The sequence below is a fragment of the Trachymyrmex cornetzi genome, unplaced genomic scaffold (assembly GCF_001594075.2).
Source record: "Trachymyrmex cornetzi isolate Tcor2-1 unplaced genomic scaffold, Tcor1.1 scaffold641, whole genome shotgun sequence".
Classification (NCBI taxonomy): Eukaryota; Metazoa; Arthropoda; class Insecta; order Hymenoptera; family Formicidae; genus Trachymyrmex; species Trachymyrmex cornetzi.
Window position 1 is genome coordinate 132,953 of NW_017299961.1, and position 22,352 is coordinate 155,304.

Sequence of the window (22,352 nt, forward strand, 5' to 3'; positions counted from 1 at the left end):
CTCTCTCTCTCTCTCCTCCCAGGCTTTTTCCTCGCGTTGCGATGCGGAATCGTTCGTTGTAATTGCCGCGACTCGAGTCACGTAGAGAACGGTATCGATTTTCGCCCTGAGCGGCGATAATCCGCGAAGACAACAGCGATTTCCATTGCGCGAAAATTATTAGCGTGCGTGTTGCGGGATATCGAATTTAATTGAAGAATGTGATATTAAAAGAGAAATACAGTTATAACAGTTATTTCACGAAATTTTTGGGAAATGAAAAACTTTTTATATATATTTTTATCTTATAAAATAGAGAATAAGTTTGAGGAACATGTCTTATAAAGGAGGATATGTTAGCAAAAATTAAATTTCGTTCAAAATTGTATAGATAAAAGTTATTAATATTTTAACTTTTTATTTTGAAGAAATAACACTTTCATGATTAACAATTTTGTAAACGCAAAAAAATTTGTCTAGTTAATTAAAAAAGAAAAAGATAGAATGGCTGAATAGATTTGTTATTTATTAATGTTGAATATCAGAGATATCATATGGCATCTCATTAACCTACCTCTTTTGCTATTTTCAGATATAATGTTCTAATTGCATAACTTGAGTTGCATACTTAGTCTTCTCCATACGCGATATTTGTACGACAATAGATTTAATATAGATATCGGTGTCAAACACATGTCGGCTTCACAGGAACAATCGTAATATATGCGATGTATGTAATGACGTTTTATTATTAATGAGCGGCTGCAGAACGGAATAAATGTTAAAAGAGATGAATATTAAATCGTAAGTCCGCGGGCGACATGAAGTATTTATTGGCGGCATGTATTATTCTGCGAATCCTGGGATTTCATATTACAGTGCAATGCCGAGGGTAAAAGTAAATGTCAATGATGTAAATAACTATATATCAACGATATAATCAGATGATAACGCTCGCAGCATACGAATCGGAGTAAAATGACAAAAATTGACAATTCCTCCCTCCTTTCGCGCATTTGTTTATTTTTTATTGGATTGAACAACAGGAGAGTGTGTTGCTGAGAGATGCACGAAAATGTTAGCCACATAAGCGAGAGGACATACGGCACGTGCTGCTATTTAAATAACAACTTCCCGGGTGTTCCTGTCACGCCGTTTCAGGTTTCTAATGTGGGCCAAACTAGAAGCATCAAGGCAAACTGGTCTTCTCTCGTAGCTTCTTTTCATGTAGGCTGGACATCAAAGTACGGTCCTATCCAAAAATGGAAATCGAATAACGGTAGGGACATCACAAGAAAAGAATAATCAGTTTAAGATGTGTGTGTTGTGTTGTGTGTGTGGGCGAGGTATGACTCTAAACTTTAATCCGCTTCTTAATGTATTTTTGTGTATACTGCGTATAAACGAAACGATGAATATGTGGAAAATGGAGCAATAAATAATATAAATAAGAGAAAGAATTATATATTCGATCAAAAAGGATTTTGGTGCTTAATAGATAATATTTTTATGTAAATTTTTAAATAAATTAGTCAGTTTTATAAACGTCGATTCTGTTTGTCAGACTTGAACAAAATAATATAAGAAAAATAATTTCTCTAATGTATGTTTTTTCGCCTCACGCTGGAAACACGCTGTAAGCTTGAATAAATAATCCGAAGGGATCAGAAGAACTGGTGTAACTTTGAAACTTACACTTTTCGTTGCTTGCGTGAAAGTAAAGTTGAGAGTGTTGCAGAGACAACTCCCAACTGACTTTTTTTTTCTAAACATGGATATACTTTATTAAAAATAAAAGATAAATATACGAGACAAAGAACCATTTATATAGCTTGTTTTCTTAAACTCACTATTATGTTTGAAGAAATGTGTACAAAGTTCTACTTATTATTTTAATTAAAAAATTACAGTTACAAAATAAATGTAAAAAATATGACGTTATTTTTTTCTTCTTGTACCGTCATTCATTGAGTCTTTTGAAAAATGCAATAAACTTATAATTAATAAAATTGAGAATATTTCTGATCTAATTTAATTATTTGCTGAAACTAGAAATAAAAAATAGATCTGCATAATGTTCTATCTTACAATGTATATGATGTACACAATTTGTATAAGGGATGAATTAAAATTATTTTTTTTTATAAAAATTTAAGATCGAAATTAGCAGATTGAATATGGCGACGATTTATACATCCAGCACAAATATTAAAAAAATATTTAAAAAATGCAGCAAAAGTTAAAACTGAAGTTAAATTATATTTACATTTATCTGTTTCAGTGAATTAAAATTGTATTATGTGCAACGCGGAAGAAATATTTTTTCGTGATCAATATATTGCTACCGGATACTTCGAGAAACTTATCAGTTGAATGTTCCGGCGCTTAATTAATAAATAGAATTATAATACCTAGTAATTTAATTTAATCCAGTACTTGCGGCGCCTGAAATCTGCGTTATAAATAGAAAATATTCTGAGACGTGTAAATATAGCAATACGAGTCACTTTGTGTTCCGAGTGCAACATAACGTTATTACGCTGTTTCACTCGCAATCAGTTACACGTAATCATTGTGTGGATAATAAACGGATGCAACAAATTGTGCTGCTGTCGCAGTTTCGTGGCAATGTTTCATCAATTACTGTTGCATTGAGTTACGCGACTAATTGTACGTATAACGCGAGGGGTGTGTCATGAGCTTACATTACACGGTGTTTACGCGACTTAACTGTAACTGTTTACTGTTGAAATTCCAGTCCTGTTCGATCGCGTTTATATATCCGAAAACACTCTTGAAGAGGGAATGTAATTATTCAAAAGTTAAATAGTTTTCACAACTCGTTAGCTTTCTAAGAAAGTTAAGTTCAAAATCGTTATAGCGATCTTTCTACAAATGTCATAAAATTTTGTATATCCCAAAATATGTACAATAATTCACCCAATGTGTCGAATAATTTTTCAAACATGCTACATAATTTTTTAAATAAGTATCCATAGTTTTACTGACTACACTATATCAACTAAGTAAGTTTTATTGTATTATCTAAAAATTTAGCTAGATATAAATCTTAAAATAATTTTGCCGTTCATCAAAATAATTATGTAAGATGTTCTAGTTATGCTAGAATATCTAAACTTTTTGTAACAATGACGCTTATTGTTATGCTTCAGCTTTCCATATAATTACTTGACACAGTCCAATAAAAATTTCTTTTAGACTTAAGTATATCTAGCTAAATTTTTAGATGCTCCAGCAAAACCGTTTTTTCTGTATACATATTTCGTAAGTACGTTTCAGTAAACTGTGGCTGAACAATCTTTGTGATCTTTCTAATCTCTGGATCTGTTATACCAAGGCGGTTGATGCAGATTTTAAGGACGATTAAAGACTTACATTTCGCTATCAGCGACTTCATGCATTTACGTATAAACGACAGGGCGGATGTATTATAGGACATCCTAGCGTCTTTCGCCGGGAGTTGGGATAATTATAGGCGCGGATGAATAATTTCGCGCGCGCATTAAGCTTATGTTCATCCGTCACGTTCCGAAAAGGTTCATTGCACTCGGATCTATCATGGTATCGACTGATATCATTGTATTTTAACATAGCTAATTTGGAGAGAGACGTTTCTGCCTTCATTTATATCTATAATGGTGTCTGATAATTCATAAGATGATTCAATAATTTTTACGATCTTTATGATCTCGTATTCGTTTAAGAAATATGAATTAAGTTTGTCGCTCGTGAAACAAAAAGCTATCAAATAATTTGTAAAATTTTGTTAATAGATTCTGAAAAATAATAAATTTTCAATATTTACTTAAGTATGTGAATCGTGCGATACACATGTTTGAACCTATTATGTACATTTTTTGGATGATGTTTCGGAAAGAACGAGTTCGCTAAAAGATCTAAAATTTTGTTAGATATAGATCTGAAAATAATTTTGTTGAACCATCAAATAATAATTATTAATTAACTAAAAAATAATGAGCAAAAAATTTTAATATTCTAGAAACTAGTTTAAGTTTCCAACAAAATCATTTTCAAATTTATATCAAGCAACATTTTACATCTCTCAGCAAAATCGTTCTTTTTATGTAAATATCCTATTAATCTCGTCATTTTCCTATAATTTTAATATATGTTATTAGTAGTAGAATTCTTCGCAATTTTTGAATTAGTGATAAATGGTTTTCATTATATCGCAGATAATAATATTCATTTTTAAATTGATCCAAGAGCCTAGACTGTTAGGATGCGAGACAGAAGTGCGAGAAGTGTTTCTGCGAGTAGAACGCGTGTGCCGGAAGCTCACGACTTTTTGAGGATCGCAAGCGCAGCTAAATAGCCAATTCACCGCTTTGTCGTAGACGAGGCCCATGCCACAAGGCGTGTTTCAAATGCAAATATAGGGACTGCCGCGCGCACAAACCGACCAGCTTAACTGCTCCGTCGGCGGCAGTAAAGTTTGAGCCTAATAAAAAGAGGAAAGGCAATTTCCTACTCGCCCGCGGAGCTCGCGGAAGCGGAATTTCATAAACACGGAAAAAAATGGAGGAAATGTAAACTGGCAGCCGTACACGAGCGTGTAGAGGGAAAGACAGAACACTAAGTTCGCTTGAGCAACAAATTTTGTACAAATTTTGGAAATAACGATAAAAACCACAAAAAGTTCTATATGTATAACAAATCTATGATATGATTGTAACAATTCTCAATTTAGTTTTTGATTTTTAGAAATTGTTATAAAATGGAATAAAGGGGCTTTATTAAAGTATTCAAAAATTTAACTAAATATAGAAAATAATTTTGGACTATCAAAATAAATATAGAACGCTGCAAGTGATTGTTAGAAATATTAAAGCTTGTTACAACATTATCATCAACATTTAAACGTTCTATATAATTATTTTGATAATTTAAAATTATTTTTAGATCTGTATTAACAAATAATATCATAAAAAGATTTATACTTTATGATCTCTTAGTAATTATATTTATAGTTACAAAAAGCTACACAGAAATAATTTTGCTGAAGTATTATATATAAATTTTTAGATATAATACTTCAGCAAAATTATTTCTGTGTAGCTTTTTGTAACTATAAATAATTACTAAGAGATCATAAAGTATAAATCTTTTTGTGATATTATTTGTTAATAAATTGTAAACTGATTAGGTTAAGTTCAATTATTCCAGATTAATTGCTGGATCTTCCAAACATTAATTTTCTCTAAAAATGAATAATACAAAAGTTAAAAAAATATACATATTTTTTACCAGTGCAGAGGTCAGAACACACGATTTTTTTATTCTGAAAATTGCGACTCAATATCGACTAGAATAGATGAAATATTTCGTCTGCCCGGTAGGTTTTGGCTTTGGCGCTGTCGATTTAACGAAGAAATATTCCATATCGCCCATATCTCGTATTTGCACGTATAAGGGATAAACTATTACGAAATGAAACTATTCCGCCACATTAAGTAAAAATTTTAAAACAATTGTAAATTTGTAAATTTGTAAATTTTTTCTTTGTATTTATTACAGCTTAATTTAAACAACAGTTTATTAAATAATAATTTAACTCACAATAAAGATAGATTTCATGCAATAATAAATCTGTCTTGTTCATCAGACAGAGTTTTATACATGTGTTATTAAATTTTGTAGAATGTCAAATTTTTAATTTTTTAGTTGCGCTTTTATAATAATAATTAAGTTCTAATTATCATAACTATAAGAAACTTTTTACTATTTTCTATAATTTTCCATTTGTTAAAGTGTACGTTAAATAAATTTTAATAATAAAAAATATGCAAATAGCACATATTGCGTAATATAATGAAATAATAAACAAGCGTACGAATTAAAACGTACAGTTTTCAACATACAAGATATATGAAAATATGGTTTGAGTTTTATAAATGATATTTTGTGGTCAATTCATGAGATGGAGTTTTTTCTCTTCAAAATAAATTTATAATATTGCACTGTACAAATATTATAAGTAAATTAAAAAGAAGCAATCAAAAATTAATCAGCTGTATGTATGATTAATTAAATAATTATCACAATTTATTTTTTAAACAAGATAAAATTCCTATGTAATAGATGGAGAGAAAATGAGAAAAAAAAGACTAAAAATTAAATTAATTTTTATCAATCTGATTTTGATCCACTTCTGTAGCAGAATAAAATTAAAGAAATGCAAATTATACGACGTTCGAATCCAGAATCATTTTCTCTTCCACCGTGTACTAAATTTTCAGTAACTGACAATGTAGTTTTTAAAATATGTCAATAATTTTTTTAATGTACTATTAATTTAATTTTATTGATTATTTTATTAAAAATAAAGAACATTGAACATTTATTTTTATATATGGATGAACATTCTTTTTAAAGTAGTTAAATATTTTTTCACTAATATCTGTCACGTATTTTCTACGTAAAAATTTTCCAATTGCGCAAAATTAACTGCAGTCAGTAGTGCATAGGATGTCGGGAAAATCGATCCTGAATCATCGTTTAAAAGCAAGCAGTTGCGGTGACAAAAATAATGTAAAATTATTTCCGACACGTTCGATACATTATCGTAAAACCACTGCCAGACCCGTTTAACCTCTCCCGTTAAATTATATGGTTCAATCCAAAATGGTTCATCGCAATACATTGCGCAACAATTGCAGGACGGAATGTTGCTAAATATAGGAATAGCGTGTCGTTGTCAAATCGGCTTACACAGGTTCGCGTGTAACTACACACACATACAGCCAACACACACAGAGTACTCGTCGCTATTTTCCAGCAGGAAAAAAATTACAAAACGGAAAAACAAACAAATGACAAGCCGCTTCGAAAGTAGGGGTGACGGGCGACATTTTCTTTCATCCCTCACTGGCCAAAGAGAATTGGAGTGGAAACGAAATAGACGGGCTGACGCGCGGGTTAAAGAGGGTTAATCCATTACGGTTACTGTTAAGGCACGTAATGTACGCTTGTACGCTTACACAAAAATGAAACGGAGGATGGCGCCTATTCACGCTCGCGTAGAGAATCAACGTGACTTTTACAAGCATGACTCACCGCGATGTTTTCTGCTCCATCAAGTTTTTTTATTCTCACGCGTGGCATATGCGGAATTTTATATGATAAAATGAATTCCAAGTACGAATATGTAAAAGAGATAATTTAAACAAAACGCTATAAATAATTGAAAAATGCGTATCGGATACAAAAGTTAATCACCAAAATGACGGCGTGTGTATTCTGCAGATATTATTTTATACAGACAGTAACCATGTACGATATATAAATTTTCATACAGAGCAATTAAAAGAAAATTAATATTATCTTAATTAAAGCAAAAATGTTTTCAAAATGTTAAAGTACCGTTTATGCCGGAAAATTTGTCATATAATCCACGCTCTTAAAACAATGTTTGATGAATTCATTAAAACGTGAATTAATAATAGATTCCATAATTCTCGCGCATACATTTCTCTGTTCATTCACACACGCGAATTCATAACGTTGATTTTACATAGATTCTACTCTCCATGCGTATTTATTTTGTTTCTCCACTCTCTTGCATTCGCGGCTGTCATGTAAACGAAATTTTTACATCACTCGGCTTTTGCGCAGACATTCCGTATTAATCCAAACATTTCGTAAATATTTTTCTCATAAAAATGCGGAAAGTCTTTCGCAACTGCGAGCATCCGAAAAATGTACTTTGCATGCATTTAGTAATAACTATGTGTAATAACTTCGTTACGCAGCAAAATACAGTAATGACAAAGAAGGTAGCAAAAAGCATGCTCCGACCTAATGTAACAATATCTAGTGATAAAAAGAGCAGAAATAAAATCTATTTTATATATATGACGTATAAATAAAATAAAAAAATTTGCAGATGTAATCGACTATTTTTTAGAATTTTTGTAAGAATTGTGTAATTTGAAGAGGATTTGTTTTAGTATCACACCGATCACGCAAATCGTGCAATTTTGCCCCATATTTGCTTCCGTAAAATTTTTACCGAACAGTTAAAGTTCATTTAAGTTAAGAATAGCACGTTTACCCATTTTCCACAAAAAATTTCATCCGCTCAAAATTTCAGAAATATTTAACAAACCCCCATCAACATTATATAACACACAGAAAGCCTCTTTTTCGCTTTTAGAAAATTATAGTTAATGTTGATTACCATACAAACACATTTAATAATATATAAAGTAATAATATTATATATAAAATATAAAAAATAATAGTAAAGACATTTAATGTATAATATTAAATATGTTGTATACACATTTCAATACATCAATCATTTCTGCGATCTTAAAACCTTAATTCTGAATAGAAAAATGATTTCTTGATAATGATTACTATATTCCTCAATGTGTAATCTTTTTTTACAAACATATAGAAACCGTATAATTTAATAAAAAGTATGTATATATCGATTATATGTTCGTATTTCATATTTAAATTTAACATAAAAAGGATATTCCAAATAAAATTATTTCAAGAAAAAACTATAATTTCAAATAATATGTACTTAAATTATTTGGAAAAAAAATATTCTTCATATGTTATGGCGGTGACGAAAAATAATGTAGCGGAGTAAAAAATATTTTATTCATTAATCTTTAAATCCAACATGAAATTGTACATTTTTACAAGGTGCATACACACATATATATATATATATACATACATAAACCTATACATATATTATATATATATATATAATATGCACTCGTAAAAAAAATAAATATATATATTTTTTTTAATTTTATAGCTGCAGAGGAACAGGAAATATTTTGTTGGGAAATTAAAAAAGCTGTGCGTTTCTGCATTTCCCACACATAAGTTAATACGGTGGAAATGGCTGAAAAACATATACGAAATCAGTAGCTCTCTTATCGTCTTGTCATTTCATCCCTCTTCGTCATTTCGCGGTGGTGTTTGTTCAGCCGCTAAATGGCATTCACCTTCTCTCTTGATGAATCCTCTCTGCTTTCTCCAACCGCTGCTTTTCGTCTACTGCGGCAGCGCGCTCTCATTTGCGGCTGTTATCTGTGTGTGCAATATCTGTGATCATGTGACGGCTCTTAATGTACGCGTTTTAGCTTTCAGCGAAACGTTCTGCATTAATTGCTAGATATAATAATATTCATGACGAAGACAAGCGTTCGTCATATATACTTCGTTAAATATTTGAACCTACTTCAAATGCTTTTATTAATAATTATTAATTTTTCTGATAATAATGGTTTGAAAATATTTTATATTTCTGTAAAATGCTTAGCAAGCTGCGTATATCTTTGTGTAGTAATATCAATTGTGATTTATAAAAATTGAATCTTCATCAATTCGATTTTTTTACTTATAAAAATAAAATAATATTTTATATCGCATAAAAGTATGTATTATACAAAATTATATGTTAACCATTATTTTAACTCCAGAAGTAACATAACAAATAATTAATATATGCGCAAATCTTTTTATAATACAATATAATATAAAATAACATAATATACTATAATAGCTCAGAGAGAGAATTTAAAAATAGAAAATGTGTGTGTGTGTGATATGTCACAAGGGTTAACAAAGCTGTTTCATATAAAAAAAATCCATGCGTTTCATACAAATCGTAAAAAAAGTTTTTATAAGTTCTTGTATACCTTGCGTAAAATCTAAGCGTCAAAGATTTTATGTTCCATCGGCTGACATCCATATTTTTCTTCATAATTTGCGTAGACACGCTCTTATTATACGAGCATCACTTTTTTGTTCTGCCAGCAGGGACAACCATGCCACGTACGCAAGGTCGTCTCGCGGGAATGTCCTTATTATTCTTGACGTAGCCGAGTGCACGTACTTCCTCTCTCTTTATTCATCATATCTCTCCCTATCTCTCTTTCTCTCTCTCTCTCTCTTGCGCGCGCTCGCTTCTTTTCCTCTAATTTTTTTCCAATCGATGCGATGCAATGCGATCGACTACGTTATCATCAGACATCGGACGCAACTTCGACAACTTTCGTGAGAAAATAATTACTGCCAAGATATTCGCTAACAATGTCATCTGGTACCTCAGTATCATTTAAACTTTAAATAATAGAACGCTGAAATCGATATATCGTTTATTTAAAAAATAACGCAACTAAAAAAACGTGATTTTTAAAATTATTATCATGAATGAGTTAAGTAAATATTACTCTTTAAATAATCAAAAAAATTAACTAATTTTATTAAAAATGTCACAATTTAAAAAAGGTGATTTAAAAAAATTGTCAGAATCTTCATAATTTGAAAACATGCTTTGTGTTTTCTTTGTCGTCATTATTATATTTTTAATAACAAAGCTGTTACACATAGTTATTAAATGCATGCAAAGTACATTTTTCGAGTACTCGCAATTTATGAAAAATTTTCCATATTTTTAGGAGAAAAATATTTACCAGTCAAAAGCGTCATAATTCAAAGAAGTGGTTTTCAAAGAAGAGATGCGAAAAAAATGACAAAAATGACATTCGATTATATTAAGAATATATTCTTTTTGTCGATATTATTTGATTAGCTGTCAAGTTGAAAAAACATATTTTCCCCTTTTCTTTAATTTTTTTAAACGTGTCATTTTTTAAATAAGAAAACAATCTCTCTGAAAATAAAAAAAAAATCGTTACGAAACGCTACTTCGAGAAGCTGTATCGTTTTCATAAATTTCTGATTACTGTCGCCACTTTCGCGAGATTCACGGTAACGTTTCTTGTCGCAGCGAGCGAAGCCGCATTTAAACTTTGTGATATCGCTCGTATCGATCGTATCCAGCGGCTGAGAAACTTTGTTACCGGCTCTGTCAGCGCGTATCCGTTCCACGGTGTATGTACGTTAAGGCGACATTATGCCCAATTCATATGCCTCGTCACGTCTCTCCTTTTCTATGTGTCCTGCGACCCGACCGGCGCTCACGACAGCTTCCTCTTTTCCCCTCGGGTACACGCCTTCCGTCGTTCTCGTTCCCCTCTCTCTCTACGGGTTCCCGTTTCTGTCGCGTAGATACGCCGATACGCGCAGGAGATCGAAATTCAAACGCGGGTATAATGGGGCGATTTCGCCTTGAAACGTCGAGTGGAAATTCTCCTTCCGCCGGATATTGCTCGGCGGCCGATTGATCATCTTTTGGAAACGGGGGCGCGATTGAAAGCGCGACTTTTTCTGTTGCCTGACTCAAAAGCTGTAACGCGTGCTTTTTAAGGGCTGTTTGCGCTGAAGTAGCAAAGAACGACCATGCATTTCATATATTTCTCAATGTACAATATAGGTAGATGCGATCGTCGACACTTTGATCGTTCAATGGTAATTGGGACTGAAATCTGGATTTTCTGAATAATAATATTATTGTGAAATTAAAAATTATATAACCAAATATATTAGGTGTTAAACTTAATTCCTGCCGTTTTTCGTCTCCAAAATTGATTTGTTTCGAAGGGAAGATGAATGAATACCTTAATCAAAGTAATTTCCTCCATTTTCTACTTTATTATTAATTAATAATACTTTATTAATAATACTTTAATTAAGGTATTTCCCTTCGATATGTAGATCCCCTAATATATGTAGATAATAAATATATTCTATGACATATAATTCTCCAATGTGTTAATTTCCATCCACCTTACGCGCGTTCCATGTTATTTTCCAATTATATATTTGAATAATTATAACATTTAAATTGATGATAATTATATATTTAGATTAGATATCCGAGCGTTATATGATCCGTAATTAACGTAAGATAATTGACACGTGATATTCAGTCATATTACAGGAAATTCCTCCACTAATCCCATGACATGATAATGTTCTCGCCTCACATTATGTTACCTCACCGGATACAAATTATTGCCGCGATTTTTATGACGTTATAATTGCGGAACGCAAGCACGGCTCAACTTTAATTTCGCCGTGCACGTGTCCATTGTCAGCAAACTGCGGGCCATCGCATCGGTTTGATTGCATTAATCTCGAAATTGCGATAACGTGTTTATGCGCGACGTGTCGCGTGTGATTTAACTATAACTATAACTATAATAATCCGAATCTGCGTCTCTTCCGTGAGATCTTCCCACCAAGAATATGTCATTACCGGATCTAATTATGAAGGTTTGAAACGTTCCAAAAATTTTGCGTAGCATAACTCCGAAACGCGCGAATTAATTCTTTTTCTGATACGATCCTCTAATAAATATATATATGTTCAGAGATCTTATTTTTAAAAAATATAAAATAATAAAAGATCTATAACATAGGTACGTAACATATACAATATTTCCATATGCGATATTTTTCGAGAATGAAACTCAGAGAGAGAGACTTATAATATTAAATTAATAATTAGTTGTCATAAAATATATTATTGTCGGGTCTGTTTATGAATACTTGAAACCTCTAAAAAATCTTGCATAACAACTCTGAAATGTGCAAATTCTTCCAACGCAAACTCTAATGAAATATTTTTACACGTTCACACTTGTAATATTGAATTGATATACAAGCCGTCACATATATGTATCACAAAATAACAAAAATTCAATAATAATATGATAACAATTGAAGCCTCGATGGAATATTTATATACGCATGATTCTGTATTTGTGATGTAATTGCATCTCTCGCATTATGCTGCATAAAACGTTCTGCAATTCACCATCGTATCGCCGGCAATACGCCACGAAATTAGCCAAGCGCCAACATTAATCTATCCGCCCTGCGAAAATCATGATATCAAACATTAACAAGTCTGACGGCTCTTTTAACAGCGAGTGCTTTCGACGCGCGTTACGCTCCAAATGAATGACACGCTAAAATGGAAGTTCGGTCATTCCTGTTCGCCTTTTATTCGCGCGTGCAGCGTGATCAATATCGAATAACACGTTTCCGTAGCGCGCGGATTTTTGTATTAAAAGCGATATTGCAATTATTGTGAGACAGTGAGATATTAACGATGGTAATATCGTTTGTTTTACGTAGGCAAAACAAACGCATTGCATTCACAAATTTAATTAACGGAAGATACGAAATTTTGGCACATGTGCTTTACATTAATTAATTCCTGAATCAATTCCATTGGATATACAAATCAACTGTGCTGATTGAATGTTACATCAACTATTACAACTTGTATATTAATTTTAATTAGATACTGATAGTAGATATTGTAAATAAAATTTGCATTTTTTTAAAATAAAAAACTGCAAAGAAGGATTTTGCTGAAATATCTAAAAATTTAGCTAGATCTGAAAATAACTTTGTCGTAACATTAAAATAATTATGGACGTTCAAGCATAATCAGCAATGTTGCAAACAAGTTTTGACAATTTTCCAACAACTAGCATAGACGTCATAATTATTTCGATAATCGAACAAAATTATTTTTAAATCTGTATCTATATAGTTACATACTTTGGCAAAACTTCTGTTAGCAGTTCTCTTCCCGTGCAAATATTTGAGACTACATTGCTATTTGCAGACATTTATTTATTCTCAAGTTTTCAATTCTCGTGAATCTTTTCTTACATACAAGTTTATGTACATATATAAATCTGCATTTCATCATGAGGTGTCTAAGGTGGAAACCCCAGTAGCAAAATATCTCTTCGATGCTTATTCTATCGGCATGGCATCGCCTGAATCATTACAAAAGGATTTTGTCCTTTGCATCCGTCTTTAAAGCCTACTCAAATATACATAGACGCCATTCTCGATTTTAATAGATTAATTTATATGTTCCTGACGCGTAACTTTGATTTTCCAATTTTAGATGGGGAACGGTAGATACCCGCGTTTTTTACTTCATTCTCTTTTCTTGACTACTTTGAGAAGCACAAATCGCCGAGAATGGTTTCGTTTAATTAGTTACGCAGACAAACAGAGACCTGTTGCCAGTATAAATTAATTATTAGCTGAAATTATCAAATTATTAAATTAAAAAGAATTGTTGAGAAACCATTTAATTATCTTATCGTTGCGAAATGTTAGCCCGTTTTTATTACGTTTTTATTAAACATGAAATTTTTAGATACGAAAAATTTCTCATAAGAATATTACGTGAGTACTAGTTGTATTGATCGTAACGAGATATGAAACATGTGACACGAAACAGTCTTATATCTAACAGGAGGGTTCATACGAAACACCTAACAACGAATCACGCGAAGGACACTTTTTCCACCCCAACCCTTATTTTGTTACTTTACTTGCATCGATAAATCCGTCACGAGCGTTACCACCGGCCACTTTTTTTACTTCCAACTGGTGCGAACAATTCTCCCCGACAACATCCAACATCTCTCTTCGTAATAAACATCAGGCAGCAGCCGTAGGAAAATGTCGGCAAATCGCAGAGCCGGGCGTCGCGCGTGCGTAGGTAACAATGGTTGGCGGTGGACAAAGGAATCCACTATCAATGGAGCGACCCCTCCGTTCGTCTAACAATTAACCCCACCGAATTCTCGGTTCCCCACTTTCTTGAAAATCGACGCGCACCTCTCGTCTCTCAAGAGGGCTGCTCATCCCCTCACAATGAAGAAACATTTTTGACGGGTTTCCAGTTTGAATAAACGCACATCAATTTCTATGGTTATGGAAATTGTTTCTTTGCCTCTCGGTGTGCTTTCTTCTCGCGTCAAAATTCAATCGTAAAAATTTAAGCCTTGAGAAGAAAGAACGTTTAAATAAAATTGATCTTTTTATTACCAAAATCGATGTCAGTTGAATTATTATATTTAATTATTTATTTTTTTATCTATTAATCGACAAAGGAAAAGTTCATGTTATCGTTTACTCTTATCTATTTTATATATAGATTATATGAAAAATGAACAAGATAGAATATTAGATTGGATTCTCACCCTTTTCTAAAAACACATTCTGAAAATTACCTTACCGCGCGCGCGTTAGAAGGTTAATAACGTTCCGCAATTTCATTCGTACCACTCAAAGTTTTCATGAAAAACTTAAAATATACACTTTATTAAAATCCGCGATGCGGCGTTTGTTAATACATATCTAATATCCAATTTCATACGTAAACAATAAATTTCGACATCAATGGGCTTATATGCAGCTATATCTGTTCGATAATTAACTTCTGGCATAGGGGATGTTTGATTCGGGCGTGGAGTTCGCGTGAGACGATTTATAATAGCGTGTTTAACTAAGTATGCTGTGATCTATGTTTCTATTAAAGATCAAGAAGATAGAATTATCAGATTACACGTAACACTGTATTTTCAGTTGTGTCCAGAAAGTCTGAATAAATTAAATATTGTTCGATGTGTCGTACATTAGTATTGCAAAGCGCTCGTTCAGAATTTGCTAATGTTACCTGTGCATCTGCAAGGATGCGCCGCATCAAGGCCAAGGTGGGGTGCGTTGTGAGATCATCTTGAAGGGCAAGCGCCTCGCCTTCCTTGTTCAAACGATTCAACGTCTTCAGAGCTGCAATCAGAAAAAAATCGATTGCAAATGCACTATAGACGATATTGGTAAAAATTGTTATTATAACTATAAAATAATTAAAAGGCTTCTTCCACGTACACTAGCTGAATTTAGTGTAGGATCATAGATAATCCATATTTATTATAATTTATATTACAAACCAAACGTTTCGTTTCATAAGTTCATTGCGTAAAATATTTCATAATTATATGTATTACTATTGAGAATGGTCTGATGACAGACCGAAACGTTTGGTTTGTAATATAAATTATAATAAATATGGATTATCTATGATCCTACACTAAATTCAGCTAGTGTACATGGAAGAAGCCTTTTAATTATTTTATAGTTGTTATTGATCCACGGTTGATACTTAAATTTATTGTTATTATATATCTGCGTTAGTTCATAGAAGTCTAAGAAATAGAGGAGAGTGAGAGAATTGTGAACATGAGGTAAACGCGCGGCCATACTATTGCAATACATTACAGTATATAGTAGTAAGATATAACCTCGCATCCAGCGATAGTTCGATATAAGCTTATTGTTAGTGCCACACTATAACACGTGACCATAGAAAGTGCATATTTGTTTAAGACAAAAATATACCATTACATATTTTCGATAATTTTCATAAAAAAGAATGAGAAAATTGACGAATACCTATAAAGGAGAAGTTAAATAAAACTGACAATTATTTTCTATCAAATTATTACAATTAATGATTATAATAATTATTATTGATATAAATTATTATTTTGAACAAGCAATAAAACCGATTTAGCATTGCTCCACGTAGCGGATAATCCTACGTTTTTCTAGGAAACATCTGACAAAAAGAGATATTGTTCACATTGCAGTTGTTGGCAGTACAGCGTTTTACAGCTCAATCAAGACTTGTGTCCGCATCTCGGCGGTAAATGACCGAGCTTTGCGGAAATCGTTGGCACGTGAAGGGTACTCGGCGGGTATGTGCGCCATTGGGTCGTGCTGAGCCTTTCATCCGAGACATGCGGAGAGTCAGAGAATTCCCGAGCCCGGACCTTATACTATTGCCCAAGATGGCCGGTCTCCCCTGGCTTGTTCGTCTCGTATTATCTTCACCCGGCCGGTGGTTTGAACGGCGGGATAATTGAATTCTCGTGGTAGTCGGTGATCATGGTGCGAACGTGGAAAGGCCTGGGGGTTACCGAACTGTTATCGACAAGTTCGTGAGAGCAGCTCGTTTTGCAAAGGTGCCCGAATAAGCTCAGGATATAGACACGCGCCTTCGATGCTTCCGCAATATCGCGCAGAAGCTACGTGCTTTGGTAGAGTTTTTAAAAGATAGAAGTACGTGATGTTGTGCTTTGACCCACTTCGTATACTTTCGGCTCATATGAAATTAGAAGTTTAAGCTTATAAGTTGCGTCCACGCTACGTGTTCATAAGCTTAATAGAATTGAAGAGCTTCCCGCAACAATGGGCTAACTCACATTTTGTAAAAACAGAGCAAATAAACTCTAAAGTTAAAGTGATGGAAAAAGTACCAATATCGTATACGCTCGATTATGTTGTGGAGTTAATATAACGTTTTTCCACCGCTTTAATTTTAGAATTTATTCGAAATTTGTATAAAATTCCGTTTTTACACAGAGTTAGTCCACTGTTCCAGCAAGCCGTTCTATTACGAAGACAATTTTATGTTTCACAAGTTTCTCTTACTTTTATAAAACTGTTGTTATCAAAGGAAAACAGTAACTGCACTTCCTGATAAACGATCAACTTTCAAGTAAAGCTAGAGATAGAGAGAGTAGCGGTGGAATTATAATGTCGGATAATACATTCCGGAACTCACCGCGCTAGCTTAAACGTAAATTTGCTACATAAACGAGATGCACATGTAGTCGGCGATGCGATGTCGGCTTTGATGTGGCCTAAGCAAAATTCGAAGCGAATTCGTAAATTACGTGACGAAGATATATACTACAACGAACCTAGTTAAAAATGTATTTTGACTTTACGTGGGATTGATTTTTGAGTAATTAACGCTATATCAAGTAGTACAGCCAAAAATCGTCGGTTTAAAATCTCGCGAAATCATTGGAAATATTAAATCGTCCAAAGCCAATTGTAGGTTATGTGAGAGTGTATAATTGCATTAATGGTACGTTTTGCGTCGCCACGCGCCGCTGCTCTTTGGTGATAATTTAATAGTTACCGTTAATCCAATTTTAATCACGCGCACGATTTTTCATACGAACGCGCCAATCAAGCTTCGAAGCTTTAGTAATACAAGCATGAAACAAGTTTGCCGTTTTGTTGCGTAATCGATGTCGCAACGAAGACGGCATCAGGAACGAATCTGACGCGATTAGAGTATTATTTGTTGTGCCGGAGTTGCAATTAAGCGCAATTAAACTGCCGCTTGTGCCAGAGCACAGGAAGACCTAAGCTACACCAGAGAAACATGTTTTATCGACTTAAGTTCTGTTTGCTGAAGACAAAGGTCTCTTCTTGTCGATAAGATACGAATTCTAGATCGTCGAACGTCTTTCCAGCAGATCCTCGCTCTACAAAGTCCTCGGAGAACGAACGTATTATCACCAGATCTGGAGAAATAGCTAGTCGTAAAATTGCTTTCCGCTCACAAAGATCGAGAGAAACTGAACAAAGGTGGAAATATATTCTTAGAACAAGTAAAAAATAAGAGAACTTATAGCAGTTGTGTCATTAAAAGTATTGGACAGAATATCACTGTCTACTTATCGTTCTCTTTAAAAGTAAATATTGATAAAAATTTAATTACAATTCAAAAATTTTAAATATCTGCATACGTATCTACAAACATCCTACTGAAATAGAAATATTGAGTGATTTTGACATTTACGAGTTAGATAGAAAATAATGTAGGATTAACTATCTGTTCAATTGCGATCAAGCAACTTGCAATTACCGTCAGCTCAGATTTCTATCTGTCATCTTTAAGCCGATTGATGAGTAGAAAAAAAATACGTTGAAACGGGTAGATCAGAAAACCCCTTTTCTTCACGGACTGTGATCTTAAGATTGTAGCGGTTCTTCAAACACAGCAGGAAGCACTTTCACATCAGGAACGTCGAGCATCCTTACCGAATAATCTCGCACGATCATTACTACCCTAAAAGAAGAACGCTCGGTAGTGCTTCGTGACGGAGATTCGCGATTAAACAGCTGCATACTTCCGCATTAGAGATTAACTATAATTATTCCTAGCACGCTTTTTGCAGAGTAATTTCACGCAAAAAATTTACGTCAAATTTCCTTAAACGCAGATTAAAAACTAATTACTATATTTATTTAAAAAAGAATAATAAATTTAAAAATTACAAGAACCAATAATTATGACTGTAACAAGAATAAATCAAAAGAAAATAAATTGCCAATGTAAGCCAACGCTGTTATTAGTATACGTTATTAGAAATAATATATTATAAAAATTAAACTCTTCGAATGTAAAAATATTTATATCCGAATTAGAAATATTTAATAACCGATTTAAAATATTTAATATCTAATATTTTCGAAAAAAATCAGCTTTTGTAAAAAAAATATTTTGTGCGTTAAATCATCAGGTTTAAGAAATTTTAAATATTTAGTTCATCTCGAATCATTAAATCATAAATTGTTAAATCATAATGATTTAGTTTATTTCTTAAATTTCTCAAATTCACGAAATTGGGGAATGCGGAATAAATCGCCGGTGTGAAGTTGGCACCCCATTTTGAAAAAATCGATATTTTATCCACAGTTCCGTTTGCACCCACAATAGTTCTACAGTTCCTGCTAAGTTTTAACAATAGTTCCGCTGATATAAATAGCAAAAAGTCGGCGGGAACTATTACGTGGTACTTTACTCTTGTAGTGGGGTGCCAGCTCTAACATTAAAAAATTGTTTAAAAATACTTAGAGGCCGGAACTGTCGCTGAAACCTATCAGGAACTGTAGAACTCTTCGAAAACTTTAGAATTTCGTGATAAAAATTAATTTTTGCGATACTTGGGGTGCCACGCGAAGTTGGCACCCCATTTATAAAATTTTTTTTTTTTAGCTAAATCAGCGGAACTATTGTTAAAACTTAGCAGGAACTGTAGAACTATTGTGGGTACAAACGGAACTGTGTATAAAATATCGATTTTTTCAAAGTGGGGTGCCAACTTCACACCGGCGAATAAATCAACTCGTCGACACCAGCCACCGAAACGATAAATCTTGCGTGTAATGCAAGGTAAAAACGTGCCCTCGCGAAAGTAGGCGACCGCATTAAAATATTCCGCGCGATGTCGATAGGCTTGGCGTTGTAGCATCTCGCCTCGACACACCTACAGCCTCGGTTTGCGCCGGTATACATGTCAGAGTGCACGGGGAGCCCATGTGGTCCTGGATGGTCGGTTCTTCCAGGTCGGGGGTATATAGGTCTACGGTAAACACGGAGAGAAGTAGATACGCCTCCGTCGTTTCCTCGCCACAGCGGGGGTTGTGGGAATATATCTACTGATATACGGCGCGCACCGATATTATGCACCTCCCTGTGTCGGAAGTGAGATTCTTTATGAGCTTTTACACCAACTCGGAACTATCGAGGTCGCACGGCCGGCTAATGCGAAACAGGAGTCTCTTTATGGCCTTCGGCACTGATAAAGCGGTACTCGATAGAGCTCCGTTTGCGGAGGTTTGATAAAGGGTTTTACGATGAATGACGTCGGTTTAACATCTTCTAGTACCCCGTATTAGAATGAAATACTCGTGGTGGATACTGTTGATATCGGATGGAAGTAAAATGCGTCGGTCACATCGGCGTATTTACATAATGCATTATATACCTAGCTAAGATTTCGCGTCGCGTGCGCGTTTAAAATGCGGCGCGGTGGTTGCAAATCATAACCGCGACACGTATCGTTTCGACTTCCGGGACAACCGAGACGTGTGTGCGTTACGACCTTTTGGATCTACTATCTGTCACGTCTTGTAATTCCAACTTTCTCGATGTCAAGTAAAATGAACGACTGGCATGACAAGCAATGAAAGTTAAATCGCAAGAGGAGCGCAAAATAGCATAAACCTTATTAGGAAATTAATGAGTTGAATTGACAGGCTGACTTGTATCGACAAATTCATCCCTCTGGTTGTAAAATTAAAATTTTTTAATGCTATTGCGTTGACGTCTAGAATAGTCCGATCGTTAAACCTCGCGGGCGTGTCCAAAACTCTCAGTTAAATCAATTAAACTTACCTCTCCATCATCTCGTTGAGTGAGATAGAGAGAAAACGAAAAAGGATAAATGCTAGAACAGTTAGTCACTGGGCAGAGTACTAGCGTCTATTCTTTTTGTTTTCTTTATCTTGCTCGACGATGATGAAGAAAGAAGCATTTAGCTCGCGAGTTAAGTTTTGGACACGCCTGATTCTAACGGTACCGTAATTTTCAGAAGTATCCAAGAAAGTGGTGTCGGATTTAATCTAATGTTCTCTTTTTTTCGTTTTTCTAATTCATGTATAAAGTGAGTAAAATAAGCAAATAATAATAATATAAAACTTCTTTCTCTGTTTATTTATAAATGAAAAATAATTAATTATTATAAAAATAAATAATTATTATAAAATGATATTAGAAAAATATTGCACAATTCAGTATAATAGTCAAACTCATCCATCAAGAGAAAAGTTATCAATAAAAAACAGTACTTATAAAAAAATCTTTAACTTATTGTCTTAATGTTAAAATAATAAACAAATATTGTAAGTATTTTGTCTTTCTGCAAAATGGGGTCACATCTGATCCCGTTCCTACCATTAGAGGGTTAAAATAGCATACGAAAATTTTAATAACTATAACATTCAAGACAGAAACGTTCCAATTGCACGGTGCGCGTCTTAATGCGTTGCGACGTATCGCAATGAGTTCCTCGTAATCCTCGAGACACAGGTACCAGAATTACCCTGTGCTTAATATATATATCCGGCAGAGCGCATAGTTTACCGGTATGACTTCCGTACAGCGGCGCGTACACGGCGCGCTGGAAACAGGATTAATGGATTAGCGATGTTTTGAATTACAAGCGAAGTGTAAGCGGGGCAAATATTCTCTCTCTCTCTCTCTCTCTCTCTCTCTCTCTCTCTCTCTCTCTCTTCAATTAGAGCGGAATTCTACGAAGCAGCTTCGAGTTACAGCGGAATCGGCGCATCTGCAAGAGCCCCTGAGAGTCGTCGGGGTGATCCTTTATAAATGTAGACTATTCCGCTTCGTAAAACGGAAGATCATTCATTTTACGTAAGTTACAAATCTGTCACTTAAATATTAAGAGAGAAGAAACAGATGAAATGAAATATTACATTATTATCGTCATTGTAAATTGGAAAAATCTTAAAACTCTCAAGTACCAAGAATTATCTATTTCTATCCTTTTTTCCTTTATATCGACATATGTGTTGTCTCAATTAGAAATATAGAGACTGGTACAAGAAATAACCCGACGTATAGTTTGTTACATTGATGTTCCATTCAGTGAAAGCGAGATTCTTTATGGTTTATTGCCCGCTGGAAACACATATCGCGAGCTTGCCGCGAGGATACATGTAGTGCAGACTGAAGTAGACATGAGCGATATGTACATGGTAATAAAAGTCATAACAGGATGTGATGCATTACATATACATATATATGTATATGTATATAAATGTGTGTGTGGTGTTGCAAAGCATTACCAAACTATGTGTGACCCAAGACCGTTACAAAGACGGAACATCGTGCTAAAAGCGACAACGTAACGCGGCATACTTAAACAAATAATTAACGTGTAATTAATAACCGTAACTGTATGATACATCGG

At 33.7% G+C, this 22,352-nt stretch overlaps 1 protein-coding gene across 6 annotated transcripts in view; it reads right to left on the bottom strand.

Moving 5' to 3' along the window:
- The window catches only part of Liprin-gamma (liprin protein kazrin), a 144,102-nt gene that overhangs the window by 40,316 nt on the left and 81,434 nt on the right, over positions 1-22,352 (bottom strand). For all 6 annotated transcript variants that reach the window (XM_018516586.1, XM_018516584.1, XM_018516587.1 and 3 more), the window contains one exon: positions 15,392-15,504. In XM_018516586.1, coding sequence (XP_018372088.1) covers positions 15,392-15,418 — 27 coding nt within the window. In that variant the 5' untranslated portion in view covers positions 15,419-15,504. The remainder of the gene's footprint in view (positions 1-15,391; positions 15,505-22,352) is intronic.